The 25480-nt window shown below is 41.0% G+C and overlaps 1 protein-coding gene across 1 annotated transcript in view; it reads right to left on the minus strand.

Annotated features, from left to right (window-relative positions):
* Positions 1-4187: 4187 nt before the first annotated feature.
* FCHSD2 (FCH and double SH3 domains 2) overlaps positions 4188-25480 on the minus strand; it is a 249661-nt gene continuing 228368 nt past the window's right edge. The window contains exons 14-20 of the mRNA XM_055423620.2: positions 17211-17345; positions 11992-12075; positions 11694-11871; positions 11178-11398; positions 9336-9465; positions 9111-9193; positions 4188-6314 (exon numbers count right to left, since the gene is read on the minus strand). Of these exons, the coding sequence (XP_055279595.2) occupies positions 6231-6314; positions 9111-9193; positions 9336-9465; positions 11178-11398; positions 11694-11871; positions 11992-12075; positions 17211-17345 (915 nt within the window). The 3' untranslated portion in view covers positions 4188-6230. The remainder of the gene's footprint in view (positions 6315-9110; positions 9194-9335; positions 9466-11177; positions 11399-11693; positions 11872-11991; positions 12076-17210; positions 17346-25480) is intronic.

Below are 25480 nucleotides of genomic sequence, written 5' to 3' on the forward strand. Positions count from 1 at the left end.
GTCTAGGGCAAGCACCTCCCAGGACTGCAATGGAGACTGCTTAGAGGACACAGAAGCAGTCATCAGGAAATGACCTGACTCAACTCCTGGCACAGAGTGCCCTCCAGTCCCCTCAAGCCTCCCGTCATGGGGCAGCACACGCTTGCCTCAGGGAGGCACCTGCACCTCAGGGAGCACGTGCACACCTTAATTTACTTGGAGGAATACTTCCTGAAGGAGCAAGTCTGCAGGGTCAGAGATGGGCCCAGGCATTCCAGGGAACGAGGCAAGTGTGAGGAGAAGGGTTGGCAAAGCCACGCAGGGGAAGAGTTCGGAGGGGTGCCGGCTGGGCAGGCTGTACCTCTAGCCTTTGCAGTCCTGACAGCAGAGCGCGCGGGGCCACAACTCCGTATGGGAGACTGCTCTGGGTTTCCGTTCTCCAGCCACTACTCAGGTGTTCAGTCGCTACTCAACCTACTCTGAGGTTGCTGGCCTGAGTCTGTTCCCTAAAGTCCAAACCCTGGGACTTCCCTGGTGGTCCAGTGGTCTTTGCAAGGTAGGAGGCACAGGTTCGATCCTTGGTCAGGGAACTAAGAGTCCACATGCTGCAGGGCAACTGAGCCCGTGTGCTCTGTAGTCTCAGAACCGCACAAAGGAGTCTGAGCGGCAGCAAAAGACCCAGCGTGATGCTACAGAGATCCTGAGTGCCGCAACTGAGACCCGATGCAGCCAAATAAATAAATATTAAAAAAGCCCTTCAAAACTGTTGTCTTTGCTGTGCATATGGATTGAGCAGAACTGGGATAGGAATCCAGGCTCCTGACTCACTCTTCTCAAAACTGGACTCAGGTCCTGCAGAGGTGCTGACCCATCTTCTGGAGGCCAGGTTCTAGGTTCCACTCCCAGTTGTCTTCCTGAGACGGTGGGCAAATCACAGTGGGTGGATTTTCCCCACCTGTGAGACCCTTCCTGCTCCATGGCTCCGGGCCTCACCAATGGGGACCAGGCTCTTCCCTGGGTTGGCGTACAGACATGAGTACCACCTCCTCTGCCAGCCTGAGGCTTGAGAGGGAGAAGCGACAGAGGCTCTTGTCCTGGGTTCCTACTGCCCCTGGTCATCTCTCTCTCCTGGGAGAGTCACCTTGGCTTGAAACTGCTGTTCCCAAATCACCCCCACCAGACATGAGCCCTCTGGTGACAGAGGTGGGCACTAAGCCATTTCTGTCTCCATGATCAGAACGTGGCCTGGGGCAGTAAGTTGCTGATTAGACAGTGATTGAGTGGAGGTGGTCCTGGACCTTAGTTCTTCTCTGGAGGACTCCTGGTGGCACGAGGTGTGGACCCATCTGTGATATGTGAAATGCCATGCCTGGCACAGGCTGTTTTCTTTTTATAGATGCACATTCACTAGTCAAAAATATTTCAGCTTATCTCTGCATTATCTTATTCTATTCTCCTGGCTCTTATGAAGCTCGTATTGTTTTCTCCTTCCCACTTTACAGATGAGAAAAGCAAGGCCCAGAGGGGTGAAGGGGTGAGTCTAAGGTTACAGCTAAGTGAGGTAGCCCAGGGACTTGAATACAGGTCTCTTGACCAGGCGCTTCCCCTGCTGTTCCCAGGAGCAACTGAGTGACAGGAAGCATGCGTATTTGTTTAGCACACAGTGTGGAAGAGGTGTTCCTTTCTGTTGTTTCAGGATAACATTCCAGTAAAGTATTTCCAGACCAGGGCTCTCTGAAACAGATGAGGTAGAAGTATTGCATTTGTGTTTTCAGCCAGTGGAACCAGGGGAAAGTGGTCCAGGAATGAGACGCCCTCTGCAATTAATTCTTGACAGATCAAGCAGTAACAGCTTCTAAGAGGAAACTTATACTAGTTGTGTTAAGTTGCAGGATTTGGGGACAAATTACAACTCTCTCCTTATAAACTAAAATTTCTGTAACTTGGTTGTATTTTTGTCATGAAGAACAGCTTCATAATGAGCAATTAAATGCAAAGATTCAGCAAGATTGTGTCATAAAGCCACTCAGAGGCCAAAGAAATAACTTGCCTCACTACTGAAAGCTTTGGCTGGGTCCCCTGGGTAGTGAGTGAAGGGTGCAGCCCAGTGAGATTACAACCCAGAGGAAAGAATTTGCTACGTCCTGGTGGAGAGTCCAGTGGCTTGAATCTTCAACTTCTGGCCATCCTGAGAAGTGTGTTTTAGTAGAGTCTTCTCAAATACTGTGACTTTTTTGTGTGATGTTCTCACTGTGCATCTAGAAACTGAACTTACCTGGAACATAAAAGGTTGGATGAGTTCTTGGAAATCATCTCATTCTGCTTCTTTTAAAGCTGGGGGGTGTGGCAGCCCAGTGCATAGTGCATCCATCAAGCGGTGGCAGGGCTGAGGTTGCAGGATATCCTCCCACTTGTTTCTGTCTGCCTGTAGCTGTGGGCTGGGGTGGGTGGGGCGGCTTATAGAGGAAAGGGATTCAGGTGGTGTGCTGTGACTCTGGTTTGGCTGCCTCACGTTTAGTTCCTATGATGAAGGAGGCCCCGGTAGAACTATGATACAGGGGTGGGGCAATCAGCTTAATTCTGTCCCCTGGGCATAGGCTAGGCCTTTGGTACCAACGGTAGTCTTAAATGTGAGCAGCTGTCATTAGCAGGGGAAGGCAGAAGATGGAGATGATATTAATGTGTACTGATAGCCCTTAACATATTTATGGTAAGGCACTTTCACACCCACTCCTTCCTTTGGGCCTTATGACAGCTCTGGAAGGACAGCAAGGCATAGTTCTGAAGGGGAGGTGCTGAAGGTGGGGCAGTGATGCTGAGGAAGACCACCCTGTGCTGCACACTTCACATGTCCTTCTTGGAGCCACAGCATTACTAGGTTTCTGATGGGGACACTGAAGCTGGGTCCCACAGCTGTCAAGTGGGATGCAGGATTTAACTCAGACCTTCTGAATCCAAAGTCCATGTTGTCTTCTATGCTGTTCGTGGGAGTGTCGACAGATATAATCATTTTGGAGGCCTATTTGGCAACATCTGACAAAATCAAATCTATACATACTTTTTGTGGTGCTAGTGGTAAAGAACCTGCCTGCCATCGCAGGAGATGTAAAAGATGAGGTTCGATCCCTGGGTCAGGAAAATCCCCTGGAGGAGGGCATGGCAACTCACTCCAGTATTCTTGCCTGGAAAATCCTGTGGACAGAGGAGCCTGGTGGGCTACGGTCCACAGGGTTGCAAAGAGTTGGACATGGCTGAAGCAACTTAGCACGCAGCATGACAAAATTAAATACACACATACATTTTTAACTCATATTTAGGAATTTACCTGATATTTTTACTGGAACAAATTTATAAACAATTAGGTAAAAAGGTATTAATTTCAGCTCTCTGACAGCAAATGAATGGATACAACCTCAACATCCATCACTATAGAAATGTTTAAATCCTGCTATTCCCAAACAATGGAATATAATGCTGCCTTCAGAAAGAATGAGGTAAATCTAAATGTATTATATAATTTCACATATGAAAAGGCAGTGTTGGCACATATAAGTTCTATGCACAGAAAACGTCTGGAAGATTACATATCACACTTGCCCAGCTCTGGAAGAGGAGGGTTGTGGGGGCCCTCCCCAAACAGTGGTCCTCACTGGGGTGGCTGGTAGCCAGATGGACTCAGCTTTCTACCTGGAATCCTCAACCACCCCTGGAAACAGTAAAATCTCCTTCTCTTGCCTTATGACTCCTCAGGGTAGAGGCTGAGGAAAAGGATAGAGGAGTACAGACAGAGTGCCCACTGCCTGGGAGTCAGCAGTCACATCAACCTGAGAGGACTCAGTGGCCTCCTTCTGGCCCTCGCAGCTGCAGATTTGGGGCTCCCTCCTCAGTCACCTCAGCACATTCTCTGCCTCTCCCTTCCAGCACATATCATACAGTACTGTCCTCAGGTGTATACTTTTTTTTTCTCCATGGAAAGAACCTTGACGGCCAAGGCCACAACTTATTTTTATCTCTAGCATTCAGGGTATTACCACTGGCAGGTGGGTGGCACGAAGGGCTGTTTGTCCCATGGATGGGTTAATTTACTTCCCTCTCTTTGTATCTGTTGTAAGATTTAAAGGAGGGCCTGAGAGTGTCTTTAAAAGAAGCACTGTCTATTTGGAAAAGCCTGTTTACCCAAATCTTCTTATAAGAAAAACTTAGAAAACGTAATTCCATTTTTTTTTATTATTCAACATTTTATACATAATAAATACAAAGTTTTTACAGCCACTGTAAAGAAAGCACTTCTGCACAGAGGTGCCTCCTCTGAGCCCAGCCCTGTGCACTGTGACGCGGGGTTACATGTCCTGGAGGGACGGGTTCTTATTAAAAAGGAGGCATATTTTTACAACTTCTTTTTTTTTTTAAATAAAATTAGCAGCTCTTCCAAAAAATATTTTAAAATATAACAAAAGATTTCAAATAACTCTGTGAGAATGTGGAAAACCCAGATTCAAGGACAATTTTGCTAGCTAAAGAGAGAATACAAGACTGGGTGGCAAGAACTGCCCAATTTCAGCACTTTGAAGATTTTTAAAGTGCTTTGAAGATTTTTAACTTGTCAACAAACTTTAAAATCTTAAAAAAAAACCCACCCTTTTAATTTCTTTTGTAAACTTAAGAATAAGTTTGATAAACACAAAAAGACCTCAAATAGATCAACAGGTTAAGAAAAAAAAAAATCCTCAAATCACAGAGAAGATTCATCAATGGATACTGTCACTGAGTGATCAAATGACTATCTGAAAACGTCTTCAACTATGACCTTTTTTCTGGTCAAAAATCCCATGGGGACATTTGGCGAGCATTTCAAGTTTTTAGAGATTCTTAGGAGGGATGGCATTTTCAAAGCAAAAGACAACTTTTGGATTACATTTTGAGAATTTTGATTTTTTTTAAAAAAAAAGGAAAAAAAAATCAACTGGTAAACATCCCTTAGTCCCTAAGTAATGCACTCCCTATCTTCCATTGGAGGTGGAGGGCCACCAGAGGCCTCTGGGAGCCACCACTGTGGGTTTGTTAGTCTGCAGGGAAGGCTCCTCCTGGCTCTCCCTGTGACATGGAGAACTTGTCCTTTCCTTGTCAATTTGCACCGTGCAATCCTTTTGTCCTTCTTCATAGGAAGCTGGTTTACTTCTTGAGCCACAGATTCTTCCTCCCAAGGAAATGTCAGGTCAGTGGGTCCTGGGAAGCTGTATTTTATGTGGTGGGTGGCTGCTGGTCTGGGCCAGCCACAACTTGGCTGCCTGGGCCAGTGGACTAACTTGGGAATAAAATAATGCTAGGTGCCTCCCCAGCAGAGAAGCTTGACAAGGCAAGTATGTGTCCCCAGTTTTATCAAGACATTCAAATTCTAAGGATACTGGTCATGATAGTATATGCTGCAAAAATTAAGATGAAAAAATACCCAAATATAAAAAGAACACTAAGTCGGCTCATTGCAGATCTGGAAGCTCCATTTCTGCTTTCGCCGCAGCCTCCTTTCTATTAGTCTATGTGATGGACGAGATTCGGCTACTAGTTCAGCCCCTCCATGTTAGCTCTGCTAATACTAAATGAATGGCATAAATATTAATACAAAGGACACTGTTAATTGTTTTAAATTTGTTAGCTGTAGAAGAGATGTGCATTATTGCAATCGGTGCTAAACTCAGGGCAATCTACTTTTTTCCAATAAGATTTCAGTTTCTCAGTTTGGGGACCAACTGTGGGGAGGAGCCAGCCTCTCCTGAAATCCCTCCTGCTGCTTCCTTATGTAGCCAATATGATCTGATTAAACTCAATCAGATAAGTCAAAGCCACTTGAAGAAAGAGGAGAATCTTTGCCACGTCCTCGTGGCCACAGTAATATACTGTACCAGTGCACATGATCAGTATCTCTGTGACTGTGCCCTGAACGAGGCCTGGTCTTGAGTCTCATACAAAAATGGGTCCCTGGTAGGCAAGAGGACTGTCCCCCTTCTCTGCTTCTAGGGCCCACTAGGATTTGTGCTGTGCTAGGAGAGATGACATAGAAAATGACAACAAAAAAAGGCACGAAATATTAAAAACGTGGGAGGTGTCAACCAGGCCACCCGGTAATATATAGTCCTCCTTGTTTTTGCTCTGTTCGAGTCATCATCATGCAAGCAAAGGTGCCTAAAAAACAAGACTGGCCAAACTCCAAGCCTGGCCTTGATTGTAGCAGTAACGGACAGGCAAACCCATCATCACACCAGTGTGATTTCCACATCCTCGATCTTCTCTGTGGGCCTTCGGTGGTTCTGTGTAGGAGGAGGGGGAGCTGCCCGGACCTGAGCAGGAAACCATCACATGGTTAGTCAGCTTCCCGATTCAGTGGCTGAAGCATTGAAATCCGACCAATCATTTATTCAAGGATATGGGCACCTGAGGGCTCTCAGAAATGTTCTAGGTATGTGCTTTCAACTTAATTTTCAAAGCTTCTTACATTGAGAAGGATGGACTGCTCTAGCTGAAATGTGAAACTCATGACTCAGGTTCTTCCCTGGGCTGAAAGCCTCATGGCCACAAGAGTCTTTGTAGTACTGACAACCTTGGCCCAAGCAAAGGCCTAGAGTTGGAAGCAAGAGAAAGCAATGCTTGGGGAACTGAAAAACCTTTAAACATGTCGTAGAAGGAGAGATGCAAGAGATGAGACTAGAGAGACAGGCTTGGGTAAGTCATGAGGGCCTCATTAAGTCTTATTTAAAAATCTGAGCTTTATTCTGTAGGTAAAGAAGAGTCTTTGGGGGATTTTAAGCAGTATATCAGATGTGTGAAAAGATGACTCAGGTAAAAGTTTGAAGAGTGGTGGAGGGCAAGAATACAGGTTGACAGTTTTGGATCCTCTTGTGGTTGTCTGAGGGAGAAGGCAATGGGAAGCCACTCCAGTACTCTTGCCGAGAAAATCGCATGGAAGGAGGAGCCTGGTGGGCTGCAGTCCATGGGGTTGCTACTAGTCAGACACGACTGAGCGACTTCACTTTCACTTTTCACTTTCACACATCGGAGAAGGAAATGGCAACCCACTCCAGTGTTCTTGCCTGGAGAATCCCAGGGACGGCGGAGCCTGGTCGGCTGCCGTTTATGGGGTCGCACAGAGTCGGACATGACTGAGGCGACTTGGCGGCGGCGGTGGTTGTCTGAAAGAGAGCTGATGTTGGCTGGCATTGGGGGAATAGAGGGGGACAACTTGACAGTCATCTCTAGGTAACCCTGGCAGGCCTTGAGATGACTCTTCATGAAAGGCAGGGTCAGGGAGGTGTCACGAGTGATGCCAGAGCACTGTCAGGATAGGGGCACCACTCACCAGGACGGGAAACAAGGGAGAGGGATGATGTTTGAGAAGGAAGATAATTAACTAGTTTTTTGCTGAGTTTTGGGGGTTTGCTATATATACACTGAGATTTCCACAGATCTGAAGCTCAGAGAAGAGATTGGATAGGTAGTTATAAATCTGGGAGTTGTCAGTAAATAAATGGTTATCAAAGTCTTGGGAGTAAACGAGATAACTCAGGAGTAAGTTTAACGACTTTAAGAGCAGTAGCCCTGGGACTCCTCTGGTTGCAGGAGACATGGGTTCAACCCCTAGTAAGGGAACTAAGATCTCACATGCCATGGAACAACTGAGAGGCTGACCTGAGTGCTCAACTACTGAGCCTGCACACAGCAGCTACTGAAGCCTGTGTGCACTGGAGCCCACACTACGGAGTCCGTGCAGCGCATCGAAAAGATCCCACACGATGCAACAAAGATTCTACTCACTGCAACTAAAACCTGACGCAGCCAAACAAATAAGAAAAAAAAAAAAGAGGAAAGCAGTCAGTGGACAGAACCCTGAGAAGCATCACCAGAGTTGGATAAAGGCAGAAAAGCTCTCAAGGTCAATGAAAAGGAAGGCCAGGAAGTAGAAAGCAGACCAGGAAAGTGTGGTGGAACAAATGGGTCCCCGTCTCTCCACTGCTGCTCCTCCCTACTGGTGCACATTACCATCCTCTCTTGCTTGGACCATTGCTCCAGCCTCCTAACAACTCCCCATGTTCATTCTGCCACTTGCTACTCATTCTCCACCTAGCTGCCACAGCAGTGTTTTAAAAATGCACAGCTGGGATGTCCCTGGTGGTCTAGTGGTTAAAAATCTGTCTCCTAATTCAAGGGACGCAGGCTTGATCCTTGGTTGGGGAACTAAGATCCCACATGCTTCAAGGCAACTAGGCCCACTCACTGCAACTAAAGAGAAGCCCATGCCCAGTGACAAAGAGCCTACATGCTACAATTAAGACCAAGTGCAGCCAACATAAAATTATAAAAATTAGTAAGTAAAAATAATTTAAAAAATGCACAATCAGTCATATCACTATCTGGCTTACAATCTCACAACAGCTTCCTATCACATTTAGGATTACGAACCAAGTCCTAAACAAGGCACTCAGTATCTGCTGAATGAACAAAGACAAATGTTGTAAGTGGCTCAAACAGCTGTGTCAAATGCTGATAAGAGGGTCCAGGAAAATAAAACTGCAAATATAACTAGATTACCACGTGGAAGTTATGACCTTGGAAGAACTATTGCACAGTGAGGTGGTGAGATGGATTCGATGACAGACAAGTGAAAGGTGGGTAGAGGTGATTATTTGTAAAGAACAGATTTTCTTTGAGAATAGAAGCTCTCAGACCTCAAAAGGGCATGTATCTTATATCATCTCACTGTCTGTCAAAGAGGAAAATAGAGGCCTGAAAAAAAAGTTCTCAATAAATGCCTGCTGGAAAAAAAAAAGCTTCTGTTTCACAGTTAGACTGCTTTAATGCTCACGGAGCTTGTTATAATTTAAATACATGTTCCATAGTTGTCACCTGGCAATCTCACTATGGTTCAGTGAGGAAAATGCCAGCGTAATAAGCTAGACCTTCCAAGATGTGTTTATTTCTATAGCTTTCCTTTTCCAGAGCTCTGTTTAACTTCCCAAATCCATCGCAACCTGGCATGGAAGAAATCAGTAATAACACAGGGGTCATGAAGATCCATTAATTTCTAACTTTCAATCTGGAAGAACTATGCACTCTATTACTCTGCTAGATAAGAGACTTACAGGTCGCAGTTTCCCATAAGAGGTCTCAGGAGTATGCCTGGATGCCTGTGAGAATCCTGGCGATTCGGCATGGAAGCTGTTTTCTAAGGGAGGGAATCAAAGAAGCTCAATTTATTTGTGTTGCTGAGCAATAAAGATGGTAATTCAGATCTGTTTACCTTTCAGATGAACACGTGGCTTTCTAAATGAAAGTATATTTTGATACATGCCCAGGAGACCCCTTACCGTTTGCTGAAGGAGAGCGGGGGAAGTACTGGGAGCCCCTCTTATCTGGGCTGGGGTAAGGGCTGCTGGGAGGCTGGTCATACAGTGGCAGTGGAGGCAGGGAGCCGGGCGGTTTGGGGGAAGGAGAGACCTGCAGCAAAGGGAACAGAGGTTACATAGTGCTCACTTCAGAAAGGAGATCAGCTGGCTTCTCTGACTGCTCCTGGCAAATAACCTTTCTCTGGAGCTAAGTTATGATTGTTAACTTTTTTGACCAGCCTCATTAGAAGCAAATGACCCTAGTTTGATGGCTAAGTTGAAGATGATCTCTTTTCGTAAATGCATGTATGCTAAGTCGCTTCAGTCGTGTCTGACTCTTTGTGATCCTGTGGATTGTAGCTCGCCATTCTGTGGGAATCCTCCAGGCAAGAATACTGGATTGCCACGCCCTCCTCCAGGGGATCTTCCTGACCCAGGGATCAAACCCATGACTCTTACGTCTCCTGTGCTGGCAGGGAGGTTCTTTACCATTAGCACCACCTGGGAATCTGCACTTGAAGATATGTGGGTTATTTTTAAGTATCTTTTGATATTGATTTCTAACATAATTCCAGTGCTAAGAAAACAGACTGTATGATTTCAATACCTTTAGACCATGACATTTTTTCACCTTGTTTTATGTTCCTGGATATGTTCCAGTGTCTCCTAATTTACAGTCTATGGGAATTTGAAGAGAATTTGTATCCTACTATTGTATTACAATTGTATAAATCTTAATTACATTGAATTGGTTCACAGTGCTTTTCAGGCCTACTATATCCTACTTCTCTGTATATTCATTCTACTAATGTTTGAGAGTTTGATATTGAAACTTCATCTAAAAATATTAATTTATCTACTTAAAAAATAATTGTAATACATGGTGGAACTATATGCAACCTTGCTCTGTATTTTCCAAGTCTCCTGTGAATGTGTTATCATCCTTTCATAATTAAAAAAAGTAAAATAAAAAAGCAAATGAGCCTAGAATAACCACACTACCACTAGTTTTATGTTGCATTTAACTTTTTCCTTCCATAGATCTCATTATACTACTGATTTTAGTTTAAATTAAACAGTTACCAAGTCAAACCATTCTCTGGAGTTCTATCGAAAACATATCAAATTAGTCAATTCAGTGAAGAACAAAAAAAAAGAACAAGTTGTATTTTTCGGTGAAGATAAAATAATTGGCTGAGTTTCTGAATTCCCCAGGCTTTGTAATTGTCATGTTCAGTGGTCATAATACTGTACAAGCAAGATGGGCAGACATATTCCTTATGGTCCTGGACCTGCCAGGCCTGTTGTGACACATCTGAATTAGGAGTTTCCCGTAAAGACAAGTTTTGCTATGATGAAGTAAGCCTCAGGCCACATGAGTACATGGGGCTTTGGCAGTCTCATTAGTTCTCTGAAAAGGACTAGCAGGACCTGGGCTGGGCAGGGAGGTTCTGACAGTGAGGGAGAGAAAGAGGTTGCTAATATTTTTACTATATAAACTAACCACCGAGACAATATATTCCCTCTCCGGTTTCTTTCTCCTCGCCAAACCAGTCTTTTGTAGGTGACACATTGTATTATTTTGGTTCCTCAATTCAGAGAACAGAATGTGGGAAACATGAAGTGTAATATAGATATTACAGAAGAGCCTGACTGACAAGTCTCTGCTTCCCAAATTCAGTCTTGTGGAAACTTGGCAACCAAAAATTGGAGTGGTAAGGGTGAGGTTGAGACCAAAGCCCACTTCTGTGTGGGTCAACAGACTCTTTGGGAGTTATTTTCTTTAAACATCTTTTAATTCAGCTTTCTTCTCCTGTTGTGTACCTGAATCTCTCGCATCCATGGAGTGTCACCATTTTCTGAGGCTGAAAGTTCTTCCACTAGCACCGATGGGAAAACTCCAATCCGCCCACTGAATTCTCCTTCCCAGAAGCCATCGTCATCCTGGTTTTCTTTGTTCAAGATTCGGATGATTGCTCCCTCAGGAAAAGATAATTCATCATCTGTCTGGCCCTCGTAGTCATAAAGTGCTTTCACGAAACAGACTAGGTAGCAAGAGAGAAAAATGCAGTAAGAACACTGACAACCAGGTAACTCTTACAACCACCCCATGCACAAGTGACAACTAATAGAGTAGCAAAGGGAATAAGAGCAGAGCTGTCATTTTGTACTCACTGAAGAGCAACTCTAGAGTTCCACTGTACAGGATACATGTGGCCAAATAAATACATTACAGAAAGGGAATAAACCGATGTTTTTAACCAACTGAAGGCTGACTCCAGGGTAATAGGGTTTATGCCAAATGTGACCAAATAAAGAGTGCCTTGTTTCAGTCTTTACCACTGGCATCTCCGTTGAGGCTGCCTGAAACGAGTTCGGCCTCCGTGGAATTGCTGGATGTGTGTGACCGACTGTCCAAGGCAGCCAAAGACTGCAGCATGCTCAGCAGACTGTTCGAGGTGGGAAACTGTAGGTACTTTTCTGGCACATAACCCACTTGGCCGACTTTATTTCGAGCCTGAGTAAAAGACATGTGACAAAACAGGTTTGCACACACAATTTGGACAGGGTACAACAAGAACCAAAACAAACTCCTGAAAATGTCACAAGAAGGGGTGATATGAGCAAAGGAATATACCTTTACCCAGTCTTCCATATCTCCATCTTCAATCACTTCTAACACCTCATGTTCCTCAATGGTCAACTCATCTGGTTGAGAAGCCTGCAATGTAGGATGGTCATGGACAAAATTAAAAAGGTTAGATAAAGAGCAGATGTGAACTGACCATAACAGAAACTTGGGATCAAAATACTGAAATGATTTTGAAAAACGAATTGAACATAAAAATTGGAGTGTTGTAAAACTATCATAATGAGGTGAAGTTTTACTTAAAAAACTAAACAAAATAAAGCCACAACAAAAACTGGAGAAACGGAATCCTCAAGAGGCAGTCAGACTCAGTGAACACAGCACTCTGCTGGAGTAGGGGACCTGGGTTCCAGCTCCAGCTTATGTATCTTTGGTAAGTTATTCAACTTCTTGATGCCTCCATTTCTTCAAAATGACAGTCCCGCCATTCTCGGGAAGATGGGGGGGGTGGGTGGTGGGTGGAATCAGTGTGGGATGAATAAGCACAGAACCATGATGGTTTGGGAAGCACAGGCAAAGGAGACAGCAGTGAATCAGAACTGCACCACAGGGCTACAGTGGAGGTGCAGGCTGTGAAAATGCAAAGAGCTATGTATATGGATTGAATGACAGCTTGAGCAGTGCCTGGAATTGGTCTTGAATCACCATAAAACAGTGGCCAAGAGAAGTAAGTTGTAGGAGAAAAATGACTGATATTGGTCAAAGCTTGGATTTATTATGTTCCAACTTAACTGTAGACACTGGGCTGATCCATTTGGGTGCTTCTGCAGAAGTTGCTGTGACTTTTTTTATTTTAAAAGTAAATAAAAGCAGGAGTCCATTGGCACTGGACACCCAAATGCTGCCCATGAGACTGTAGAATCTGAGGGCAAACTCTCAGGGACGCTGCAGAGGGGTTAGAGGAAAAGACTTTGTTTCCTGAAGAGACTTGTCTGTTACATGTAACAGGAGGGATCTGCAGGCATCTTCTGGCTCTTAGTGAGCAGTTGTAAAATCTTTCCCCAAGTATCAAGATCAGCGAAAACTATCAGTTAAGACCATATATCTTTTCGGATCTCACAGTCTCAAAGTATAAAAATATCTCCAAGTTATACAAGTAAAAATAAGGCAAGGCTCATTTCCCAAGACTCATTTCCCATTCCATGTACATTTCATCATTGCTGTAATAGCTGCTTGAGATAGAAAAACAGTATTGAAAATGGCTAACTAATCATAAAAATACTCCAGGATCAGAATTTTAAGCAGATTACCTCTGACCTCAAAATAAGAGAAAAAAAGAGTCCACTGATTTCTGATGGCTTTTCCAGTGGAATTTCTTCACTAATCTGAAACCACACTATGCCATGAATGTATCAGAAAAAGGCGCCTATATAACAAAGATATTTTTCCTAATTCTGTGGCAAAACTTTTCAAAGGTTATCAATACAACCAGATTTCAATGTGTGTGAGAGGAAAGCGGGAGAGTTAAACACATTTAAATATATTGCTGCCCTTGTAGAAGAGTCATGAAGGTCCATGCAAGTTGTCCAACATTGTTATATAAGCAGTGCTATATATTGCATTATTATACTAGCTTGATCATACCATACCTAAGCAGTGACCAATTCTTTCACTTGACAAGGTCAAGTCCTTCCCATGACACTCAAGACCCTGTAGTCTCCTGATATTTTGGCCCCAGCAAACTAATCCCTAGTATCTGAATATACCATGTTATGTATTGTCTCTATGCCTTCCTTCCAAGAGGCCTTGATCCCTCTTTCCCATTTGGTAACTAGAATTAGATTACTGTGAGTTCAAGTCCAGCTTCAGTCTCTTTCTACAGGCAAGTGACTGTAAGACCTTTCAGAGCCTCAGTTTTCTTTTTTATTCTTATTACAAAGCAAGCTCCATGATGGCAGAGATTTCTGTCTGTGTTGATCAATGCTGTATCTCCAAGCCTAGAAAAGAGCACAGCATGGTACATGGAAGGTACTCAAGTAATATTTGTTGAATTAATGGATTGGTTGATAATTTCTTCCTATAGGATTACTGAAGGGATTAGAAATATATATATATATATATATAGATACTAGAAACACAGGAATTCATAAATGGTAACTATTATTATTACCCACGATTTGATGCCTGGCTTATATGTATAACAAGACCACCCACAATGAGCTGGTTGCTTTTTCCTCCTTTTATTCTTATAAAGTTTTGGGCATCCCTCTAACACTGACTACTATGGCACTCAAGTTAGCTGTTTGCACTTGTGGGCTTTTTAATAGAATGACTTCTTTAAGGCAGGGAATGTAATTCTTCTCACTCATCCCAACGCAAGGACAGCAAGTGGTCAGTAAATGATTTTAAATAAACACATGGTCACACACTACCTCATGAAGTCCTGATACACAGTGACCACCAGAACCCCAAAAGCAGCCATGCCCTCTGTTTCCACCACCACCTTTCTAAATTTCCTGTTTTCTGTTAAAACAATATGCTTTTTCCTGATCATAAAAGTAATAACTGTTCACTGTAGAAAAGCTAGAAATAGGTATAATCGAGATCTTAAGGTAATACAGTTTGGTATCTTACTTTTGTGACATATCATTTCTTCTTACAAAAAAACCTCAAATGTAATTTTTCAATTATCCTCATAATATTCTGTTATGGTTATATTATATGAATGGTTAATTAATTATTTCCTTATTGGACTGCTAACTTTGCTCTTATAAAGTAGTACTATGATTAAAAAAATTTTGTACCCAGAATATTTTTCTATATTGTGGGTCACTTCCTTAGGAAAAATGCTAGTAGGGTCAAAGTGACAAGCATTTTTAAGGCTTTTGAAACAAATCCTTAAATTTAGCTTTTCTTTGCTCTTGCGAGATTAATTTAGCCTTTCTTTGCTGGTCTGGACCATAGGAATCACAACTAGGCTTATAGTTAAGCCTCTTTTTACTCTAATCTACCCTCTCTGGAATATCTACACCATGACCAGGGTTCAGTTCAGTTCAGTTCAGTTCAGTCGCTCAGTCGTGTCCGACTGACCAGGGTTACCTTATTTTAAAGATCAGTCTGATTTTAGGATACGCGATGGCTTCCTTCAGCCAGGATAGAAGCCAAACCTTGCTGTGATCTACAGGTCTATCTGATATCTTTACTTCCAGCTGCTCAGTTTCCCACGTTTGATGCTCACATATCACTGGGTTTAACATTTCCTGGACACTCTATTATCTCATCAAACTGTGTCTCTGCATCTGTTGTTTGCTTCGAAGGCTCTTTCCCTTCTCTACCTCATTATTGTGACTAGAAATATCTTACTCCTAACCTCACTGAAATGCTGCCTTATCTGCAAAATTCCTCAGATGCAATAATCACTCATATACTTAGGACCCTCTTCATTTAAAGATCTTACATTTTAATTCTGGAACTTCAGAGTAAATATAACACTGAGACAGAAGACAGGGAAACAATCCCAACCTAGTTGTATAATATTTTAAAAACATTGTATAAGGGTTTTAAAGAGGACTTCAAATTTTCAGAAGGTTATCAAAACAGTTTACATCAGGAAGACAAATCCCAACTCTTTTAGAAAAGAAGTATTGTTAAATACATACTAAAAGGATGTTAAATGAAAAGAAGTCTGGTAATCACTGATACTGAGGAGTAGATGATGTCAGTTTTCGCTCTGCAGGCATGGCGCTGTGTGAGACTATTCCACATATGCTTAAGACTCTCTCCACATACTTCCTCTGTTGTTGCTCCTCAAGCATGGCATTAACATGAAAGGGATTCATTAAATGAAAGGGATTCATTTGTTCATGCTTTCCTCACATCATTCATTTATTCATTCCACAATTATTTCCTGAGGACCAACTATGTGCCAGGCACTGTCCTAGGTGCTGAAGACATATATGCAAGGCACACAAAGTTTCTGCCTTTAGGGAATTTCAGTGCAGAGTTAGATAAAGAAATGTGAAAACAAACAAGATTAAGTTTGGTTGGTGATAGGTTCTATATAGTATCAATTAATAAATGAGGACAGAAGGGCAATGGGATAGAGTAGTGACTGGGAAGTTGTTTATGCATTTAGGTGGTCAGGGGAAACCTGAGGAGGCGCTATTTGAGTTGAGCCTATATGAAGAGCTTTGAAGCAAGTGCAAAGTTGTCAAGTCAGGAAGGAGCACAGTGCTTTTGAAGACTGAAAGGCAGCCAGAGTTGCTTATGTGCAGTGAGTGGGTTCAGTGGGTTGACTGCCAGGGACCAGATAAGTCTGGACATTACAGAGCCTAGTAAAGAGTTGGTTTTTCTTTGTGTGATGGAAAGCTTAAAAAGGCAGGGGAATAAAATAATCTCCTATATACGTTAAAGATAAGTTTGGCTGTAGGGTGGAAAGTGGACTCTTGGCAGACAAGTATGAAGAAGGGATACCAATTATTAATTTTTTTTTACACTAATCAAAGTAATGGCCTAGACCAAGATGTGAAATGTGAATGGATTCCGGATATGTTTTGCAGGTGGACTCAACAAGAGTGGCTACTGACTGATGAAGGGAATGAGGAAAAGAGAGGAACTGGGAAAAGAAACTCAATCTACTTTGAGTAAAAAGTTAATGTGAAAGCAGGGCTGGGGTGAGAGAGATTAAAAACTATTATACCAAATCAGGTTTGGAAGTTAAAAAAAAATCTATTTATCTAGGTCCCTGCTTAACCTGGAAACAAGAGATGGTTATATTAATATTAGGATAGGCAAAGTTTAACAAAACAGTTTTATCAAGCAATTTTACTTTAATACCAATTTTGAGAACTATCCTAATGAAAAGCCTTGTGCCAAGCAGGCAACTGATAAGGAGAGGAGTTCTAGTTACAGAAAACTTATTAGATGCCAGGCACTGTGCTAAATGCTCTGCTATACAAGTGTTATCTCATTTAGTCTCCACATTAGCCCTATAGTATTATCCCCATAATATAGATAAGAAAACTGAGGCTCACAGTGACCAAGGGACTTGTGTGGTTATGTAGCTTTTAAGTGGCAGAGACAAGATTTTAACTGAGGCCGTCTGACATCAGAGCCTAGACTCTTCCCTGTTATGTTACATTGCCTCTAATATGAACAGAACACCAACATTATAGTAAGTAAAACATAAGAGGCTGGGTAGATACCGTTAATTGTATCTTCAGAGTTGTCACAATTTAACATGAGAAACATGTTAGAGAAATACAAACCTTATAGGAATAAACAACTTTGCAGGTGAGTGGGTAATTTCTTAAGGTACCAGAAGGGCTGGAACTGCTGTCATCAAAAACATCCATGTTGTCCTCAAACTCTTCTCCTTCTTCTCTTTCAGTATCTGCATTAAGCTAGGAAAGATCAGACACCACTGGCTAGCTTACTTAGTTACTTCAGGAAGATGCATGAAAGCAGCAAACAACCGGATTGTTTCAAAATGTTAATTTACTCATTCAACTGCACATAGGAAAGTATCTGTTCTGTTCTCACTTGCATTTTTCATGTTATGAAAGGACTGAGATTTTTCTTTCTTTTTAAAACCAAGAGTCAGTTAAATACTGACTAATGAAGGCCTCTTACCATTTTAAACTGATCATATTAGCAAACATTAAAAAGATTTCTAAATGCTACCAATGCCTTGGACTGCAAGGAGATCCAACCAGTCCATCCTAAAGGAGATCAGTCCTGGGTGTTCATTGGGAGGACTGATGCTGAGGCTGAAACTCCAATACTTTGGCCACCTCATGGGAAGAGCTGCCTTATTAGAAAAGACTGATGCTGGGAGGGATTGGGGGCGGGAGGAGAAGGGGACAACAGAGGATGAGATGGCTGGATGGCATCACCAACTCTATGCACATGAGTTTGGGTAAACTCCGGGAATTGGTGATGGACAGGGAGGCTTGGTGTGCTGCGATTTGTGGGGTCGCAAAGAGTTGGATGCGACTGAGCGACTGAACTGAACTGAACTGAATGAACGATGTAGAGGAACAGGTTTTCATCTATGGCTAGTTTAAACGTAAACTGGTACATCCTTGAAAAAAAAAAAAAAAAAGCCTGCACAGCAACAAAGACCCAGCATAGCCAAAATCAATCAATAAATAAAATTATCAAAAAAAACAGATATGGATAAATTAGAGCATGTGAGCTCTGCTGGTAGGAAAGTAAAATGGTGTAGCTGCTTTGGAAAAATGCTATGATGGTTGTAATGGTTTAAATGATGAAGTTTATGTTACATATATTTTGCCACAGAAGAGGGCACAGTTTCCTTTGAAATGTAATTTCAAGGAAAATAAAGGAAAATAAATCCAGTTTCAAGGTATATTACTGGCCACAGCTAAAGGCATATATTAATTAAAATGGTATTAAGTGTAAAAATGTATTTATCTAGAGTACTGTCTATTACATTAAAATACAAATAACACTTAAATGAGCATAAATGTCTGACAGAGGGAGGCAGAGCAAGGACTAAGACTGGAGAACACAGGAAATTGGCTTGTTCTACATTCCTCTGAAGTATAAACAAAAAGTAAGTGTTGATGCTGCTGCTGCTAAGTCACTTCAGTCGTGTCCGACTCTGTGTGACCCCATGACGGAAGCCCACCAGGCTCCCCCATCCCTGGGATTCTCCAGGCAAGAACACTGCTTAAATTAAAAGTCCAGTAAAGAAGAAACAAAATAAGCTCAAAGGTTTCTTGGTTTCTAGCTACACATACAAACACTTATTTGACTACTTTTCCCAGTGTTCAAACACACAAGGCACTAAGGTTTACACAGTAAGGATATAAGGAATGGGCAGTCAGAATTGGGCCTCATGGTAGAACAATTAATTAAAATATCAAACACCTACTAAATGTTGAACACTAAGCTAGGCTCTGAGATATGAAATGAAGGACACAGTCTGCCTTGCAGGAGTTCATAACCTAGAGTGGGAAGTCAGCATACCCAAACACTAAGTGCACAGACGGCCCTGTGAGTGTGGAGAGAGTGACTGGAGAAGAAGGTCAGAGCAGATTTCTGTCCATGGGATTCTCCAGGCAAGAATACTGGAGTGGTTGGCCATGCCTTCTCCAGGGTATCTTCCGACCCAGGGATTGAACCCTCTTACTCTCCTGCATTGGCAGGCAGGTTCTTTACAACTAGCACCACCTGGGAAGCCCTCAAACTAACAAACATATTTACATATACTTGGAAGATGACTTTATATTCTAGAAAAGGTTACAGACAACTGTGGGCATTACAAAAAGCAAAACAAAATACCCATACATCCATAAAAAAATTAAAGCCATTGTGGGTAGAGCAAGTTTCCAAAAATACAGTGTAAGGAATGTTAATATGTACTGTGTTTTGGCACTGGGAATCAATTCAAAATGTTTCATCTTGGCAATGTTATCTGATACTAAACATTCCTTTTTTCTTCTTTATTTTGAATTCATTTTTTGATTCTCACAGAAGGGAATGGAAGGTGGCAGTGACGGCAGCAGGGGTCACTGCTACATGCTTTTGCACTGCTCTTGCAGTTTTCCAAAGTATGTCATCTCAGGACAGCTTCTTCCTTTTTCCTCTTCCACCTTCTGTAACTTAACTGTTGCAATGTTTCCGTTTTTTTTTTTTTTTAAACTGTTGCAATGTTTTCCTGACCTAGCATTTCTAAAAGCACATTCTTCCTGTTTCTTAACTGTTCACTTATCCATTTTCCTTCCTGTCACCTGACAGGACTTTAATCAAAACTATTCTTTTCAGTGGTACTAATAATTTTCCTTTCTGAGATGTAAAATGCTTACTCTTATTGCAACGGCAGATAAGAAGAACCTTTCTGAGTTGGTTTTAGTAGCTGACCTCATACTTACCTCTGAAGGGCTTCATCAGCTTTATGGATCTAACAGACTTGGGTTTGAATGCTGACTATGCCATTTACTTGCTGTATGACCTTGGGCAAATTATTTGATTTCTCAACTTCAATTACCTCATCTCTATAATGAAGACAATTAACTTCTTAACAAAGTTATCATGAGGATTAAGTGAGGCAACACTTAAACCCTTAATACATGCTTGATACAAAAGGAGACACTTAATACATAATTGTTGTTTTTATGAGGAAAGAAGAAGACAGATTTGAAAATATATCTGGTGATATCCAGCTTAGAGGAAGACAGTTCCCTATAAGTGGCTAGCAGAACCTCTGAATTCCATCTAGACAGAAAAGTGCTCACAGTGAACATCATTCCAAACACAACACAGGTATATTATAAAAGATGATGTTGAAAATATCAGCCAAATGGATTTCTGTTTTCAGGCAAGATGGAGTATCAGGGACCAAGTTTTAAACCTTCCAGAAACAGCTAAAAAACTGTTCAAAATTTACAAAAGAACAGTTTTAAAGACACTGGACATTATGTGATGAAGAACAGTGATCCTTTGTGGCTCAGACGGTAAAGCGTCTGCCTACAGGGAGACCTGGGTTCAATCCCTGGGTCGGGAAGATCTCCTGTTGAAGAAAATGGCAACCCATTCCAGTATTCTCACCTGGAAAATCCTATGGATGGAGGAGCCTGGTAGAGTACAATCCATGGGGTTGCAAAGAGTCGGACATGACTGAGTGACTTCACTATCTGAAAAAAGTTTCCAAGATGAGATACAGCTGGAGGAAACCCAGGAAGAAGTTGGTGATCTACTGGAATTGAAGACACGAAACTGGGACTTCAGGAAGGCCAAAGTGGCTAGGGTTTGCACAGTAGAGTAATGAAGAAAAGAGGAATGCACAGAGAGAACTCTGGAAATCTGCAGAGTCCTCCTTAAGTCTTCAGCTAAGTACTGATCAGCACATGTACATCAAGAACTACCCGAAGCCACTGATAGAACCCCTCAAAGGATTAGAGGGAACCATCTTCAGCATTCACACAGGCCTAGGAATATTTCCTGTTCCCTCTTAACAGAGCAGAAAACCTCACAAGGCATAGGGTATCAGGTAGAGAAATAAGAAAATCAGTAAGGATGTGGAGGACTTGAACAATACTACAAATCAATTTAACTGACATTTATAAAAGATAACACCTAACAACAGCAGACTATATATTCTTTTCAAGTACACATGGAACATTTATTGAAATATACCATATAAAGGGCCACAAAATAAGTCTTGATGGATTAAAAATGATTCAAGTATGTTATCTGACCACAATGGAAATAAATTATGTCATTAACAGAAAGGTATCTGTAAAATTCCCAAATATTTGGAAACTCAATAACACTTCTAAACAACCCATGAAACAAAGAAGAAATTAAAAGACCAATTAGAAAATATTTAAAATTGAATGGAAATAATAACACAATGTATCTGAGTTTGTATGGTGGTGCTTAAGCAACATGTAGGAGGAAATGTTTAGTATGACGTGCCTATACTGAAAAAGAAGTAAAGTCTCACATCAGTGACCTCAGCTTCCACGTTAAAAATATTAGGAAACAGCAAATTAAGTCCAAATTAATCAGGAAAGAGAAATAATAAAAAACGAGAGCAGAATTCAATAAAATAAAAAACAGAAAAACAACAGGGAATAAAGTCAGTGAAATCAAAAGCTGTTATTGTGACGATACATCAAATTTATAAACCTCTAGTAGGATGATCAAGAGTAATAAAAAGGAAAAACAAATAACCAACATCAAGGAGTAGGAGAAGTGATATCACTACAGAACCTCCATACAATCAAATAATAAAAAATATTATGAACAACTTTATGCCCATAAATGTGGCAACTTACATGAAACCAACAAATTCTTTGAAAGACACAAATGATCAAAGTCCATTCAAGAAGACTAAGTTGAAGAACCCTATCTCTATTAAAGAAATTGAGTTTGTTGCTTAATAAAAGAACTCCCACAAAACTCCACTCCAGGTCCAAGCTCTGGTGAGTTCTACTAAACATGTAAGGAAGAAAAAAATTCTACATAAGCTTCCAGAAAATTGAAGAGGAAGGGATTCAAGTTATTTTATGAGACAAGCATTATTCCAAAATCAGACAAAAACAGTTTAAGAAAACCATAGACTAATAAAGTATCCGCCATAATCAGACATATAAAATGCTAATCAAAATTTTAATAAATCAATTCTAATCAATATATAAAAAGGATAATAGTTCATCAGGACTGCAAAGTTGGTTTCAGTTCAGTTCAGTTCAGTCGCTCAGTCGTGTCCGACTCTCCACGACCCCATGAATCACAGCACGCCAGGCCTCCCTGTCCATCACCAACTCCCGGAGTACACTCAAACTCATGTCCACAGAGTCGGTGATGCCATCCAGCCATCTCATTCTCCATCGTCCCCTTCTCCTCCCGCCCCCAACCTTTCCCAGCATCAGAGTCTTTTCCAGTGAGTCAACTCGTCTCATGAGGTGGCCAAAGTATTGGAGTTTCAGCTTTAGCATCAGTCCCTCCAATGAACATCCAGGATTGATCTCCTTTAGAATGGACTGGTTGGATCTCCTTGCAGTATAAGGGACTCTCAAGAGTCTTCTCCAACACCACAGTTCAAAAGCATCGATTCTTCGGCGATCAGCTTTCTTCACAGTCCAACTCTCACATCCATACATGACCACGGGAAAAACCATTGCCTTGACTAGACGGACCTTGGTCGGCAAAGTAATGTCTCTGCTTTTTAATATACTATCAAGGTTGGTCATAACTTTCCTTCCAAGGAGCAAGCGTCTTTTAATTTCATGGCTGCAATCAGCATCTGCAGTGATTTTGGAGCCCAAAAAAACAAAGTCTGACACTGTTTCCATTGTTTTTCCATATAAAAAATCATCAGTGTACTTCAACAGGCTAATAATAAAAACCATTTAATATTTAGGACTTCCCTGTAGCTCAAACGATCAAGAATCCGCCTGCAATGTAGGAGACTGGGGTTCGATCCCTGAGTCAGGAAGATCCTCTGGAGAAGGGAATGGCAATTCAGTCCAGCATTCTTGCCTGGAGAGTCCCATGGACAGAGAAGCCTAGCAGGCTACAGCCCGTGGGGTTGCAAGGAGTCAGACACGATTGAGCAACTAACACTTCACTTCAACACCCATTCCTATCAGTAAACTAAGCAAAAATGGAGGAAACTTCCTTGACATGGGAAACAGCATCTACAAAAATCCTACCGTGAACATCATACTTAATGGTGAAAGACTATGCTTTCTCCCTAAGTTTGGGAACAATGCAAGAACATCATGTTGGTTCTCATCACTTCTATTCAAGCAGTGTACTGGACACTGGAGCTGTTACAATAAGGGGGGGAAGTAAGCATAGAAGGAGATAAAAGGCATTTTGAATTGGAAAGGAAGAAGTCAAACTGTCTTTGTATACAGTTACATGATTATCTATATAGAAAATCTACATAAAAAATACAATAACTAATGAATGAGTTTAGCAGTGTTGTAGGATACAAAATTGACAGACCAAAATCAATTTTATTTCTGTATGTTAGTAATGAACAATCAGAAGTTGGAATAAAAAACTATTAGGACAGCATCTAAAACTATGAACTAGAGATAAGTCTGACAAAAGATTGGCAACACCTATACACTGAAAACTATCAAACACTGCTTAGAGAAATGAGAGACAACTGAAAGACTCAATACTGTTATGATATCAAATATCTTCAAGCTGATCTACAAATTCGCTGTAATCCTAATGAAAAAATTCTGGTAGGTTTTTCTGGTAGAAAACTGATTTTAAAATTCATACGGAAAAGCAAAGGAATGAGAATATCCACAACAATTTTGAAAAGGAAGAAAGGTGGAAGATTCTACCTGACTTCCAGACTTAAAAGTTACAATAATTAAGACATAGTAGCACTGTCATCAAGCTAGGCAAATAGATCAATGAAACAGAATAGAAGGGCCAAATATAGACCCATACATATATGGTTAGTTGATTTTTGACAAAGATGTAAAGGCATTTCAGTAGAGCAATGACTGTCTTTTCAACAACAACAAGAATTGTACTCACTCTTCTTAACTCATACAATCACAAACTTAAGTGTAAAACCTAAAATTATAAAACATACAAGAAAATCTTTATGACTTTGGGTTGGACAAAGGTTTCCTAGGTATATCACAGCATGGTCCATAAAAAGTAAGTTGTACTTCAACCAAAAACTTCTGCTCTTTGAAAGATACTGTTAAGGAAATGAAAAGACAAGCCACAGACTGGGAGAAAATTACATAAATCATCTATCTGATAAAAGATTTGTATCCCGAGTATAAAAAGAACTCTCAAAATACAATAAAAAGAGAACAAACAACCTAATGAAATATGCTTGAAAGATCTGAATGGATAGTTCACTGAAGAAGATATACATGTGGAAAATAAGCATGTGAAAAGATGCTCAACATTATTAGTGAAATGCAAATTAAAACTATAATGATACACTGCTGCACACCTATTAAAATATCTAAAATTAAAAAGATTGACCATACTAGCTATTGGCAAGGTAGTGGAACAACTGGAATACTAGTACTCCATTGATAGGAATGTAAAATGGTACAACCACTTTGGAAAATAGCCTGAGAGTTACTTAAAATGTTAAACACATAGCCACTATATGACCCAGCTAAAACATACACACATAGCAGTTTTATTTGAAAGAGCCCCAAACAATTCAAATGCCCATCATCAGAGTGAATGAATAAACAAATTTTGTGGTAATTCATACAACAGAATTTAACTCAGCAATTAAAAGACTGACATGTAACAACATAGATGCTACTCAAAATAATTATGCTGTATGAAAGAGGTCAATCAAGTGTATGTTTTTAAATATGTGTAATCTATTGTATTTCAACTATACTTCAGTAAAACTGTTAATAATAATAAAGCTTTGGAATTTTTATGACAACTGGTTGCACAGTACTTGAAGATGCTGTAAGACCATTAATTACATCAAAATAGGGCTGTCAATAATTCACCAGATGCTTAAAACAAGAAATGAAAAAAGAAAAGATACAGCAATTGAAATGAATCATGAAAAAGGTTAGAGGAATAAAGAGTCATCCAAGGAGTGAGAAAAAAAGCAGGGCTTTACAGGCAGACATATTTGGGTTCTAATCCCAGCTTTCTCCACTTACTAGCTGAGTGCTGCTTGGCAAGACAGTTAATTCTTCTAAGTCTATCTTCTCATCTGTAAATACATTCAGGATGGTTGTGATCATTAATTAAAATAATATATGAATGTGCCTGACATGGTACCTGGTACAGAACAGATGATTTACCAAAGCGAATACCCTCTTTTTGGCAGTATTTTTAGCTTAGTTGGTAGAACTGGAATAAAATGCTTAAAGTTCAGATTAATATTTCTGAACATGTATCATGTGTAAGGACCTGTGTCAAGCACTTTACTTGTTATGGCTATGGAGAAAGTCAAAGAACATAACACGGCTAGAGATACTTCTCTTAGAAGTGAAATGCTCTCGCTTTTCAATGCCCATCTTTGGTCTTGGCTGTCAGTAAG

The sequence above is a fragment of the Moschus berezovskii genome, chromosome 14, assembly GCF_049115385.1.
Source record: "Moschus berezovskii isolate FMDL1 chromosome 14, NW_MosBer_1.0, whole genome shotgun sequence".
Classification (NCBI taxonomy): Eukaryota; Metazoa; Chordata; class Mammalia; order Artiodactyla; family Moschidae; genus Moschus; species Moschus berezovskii.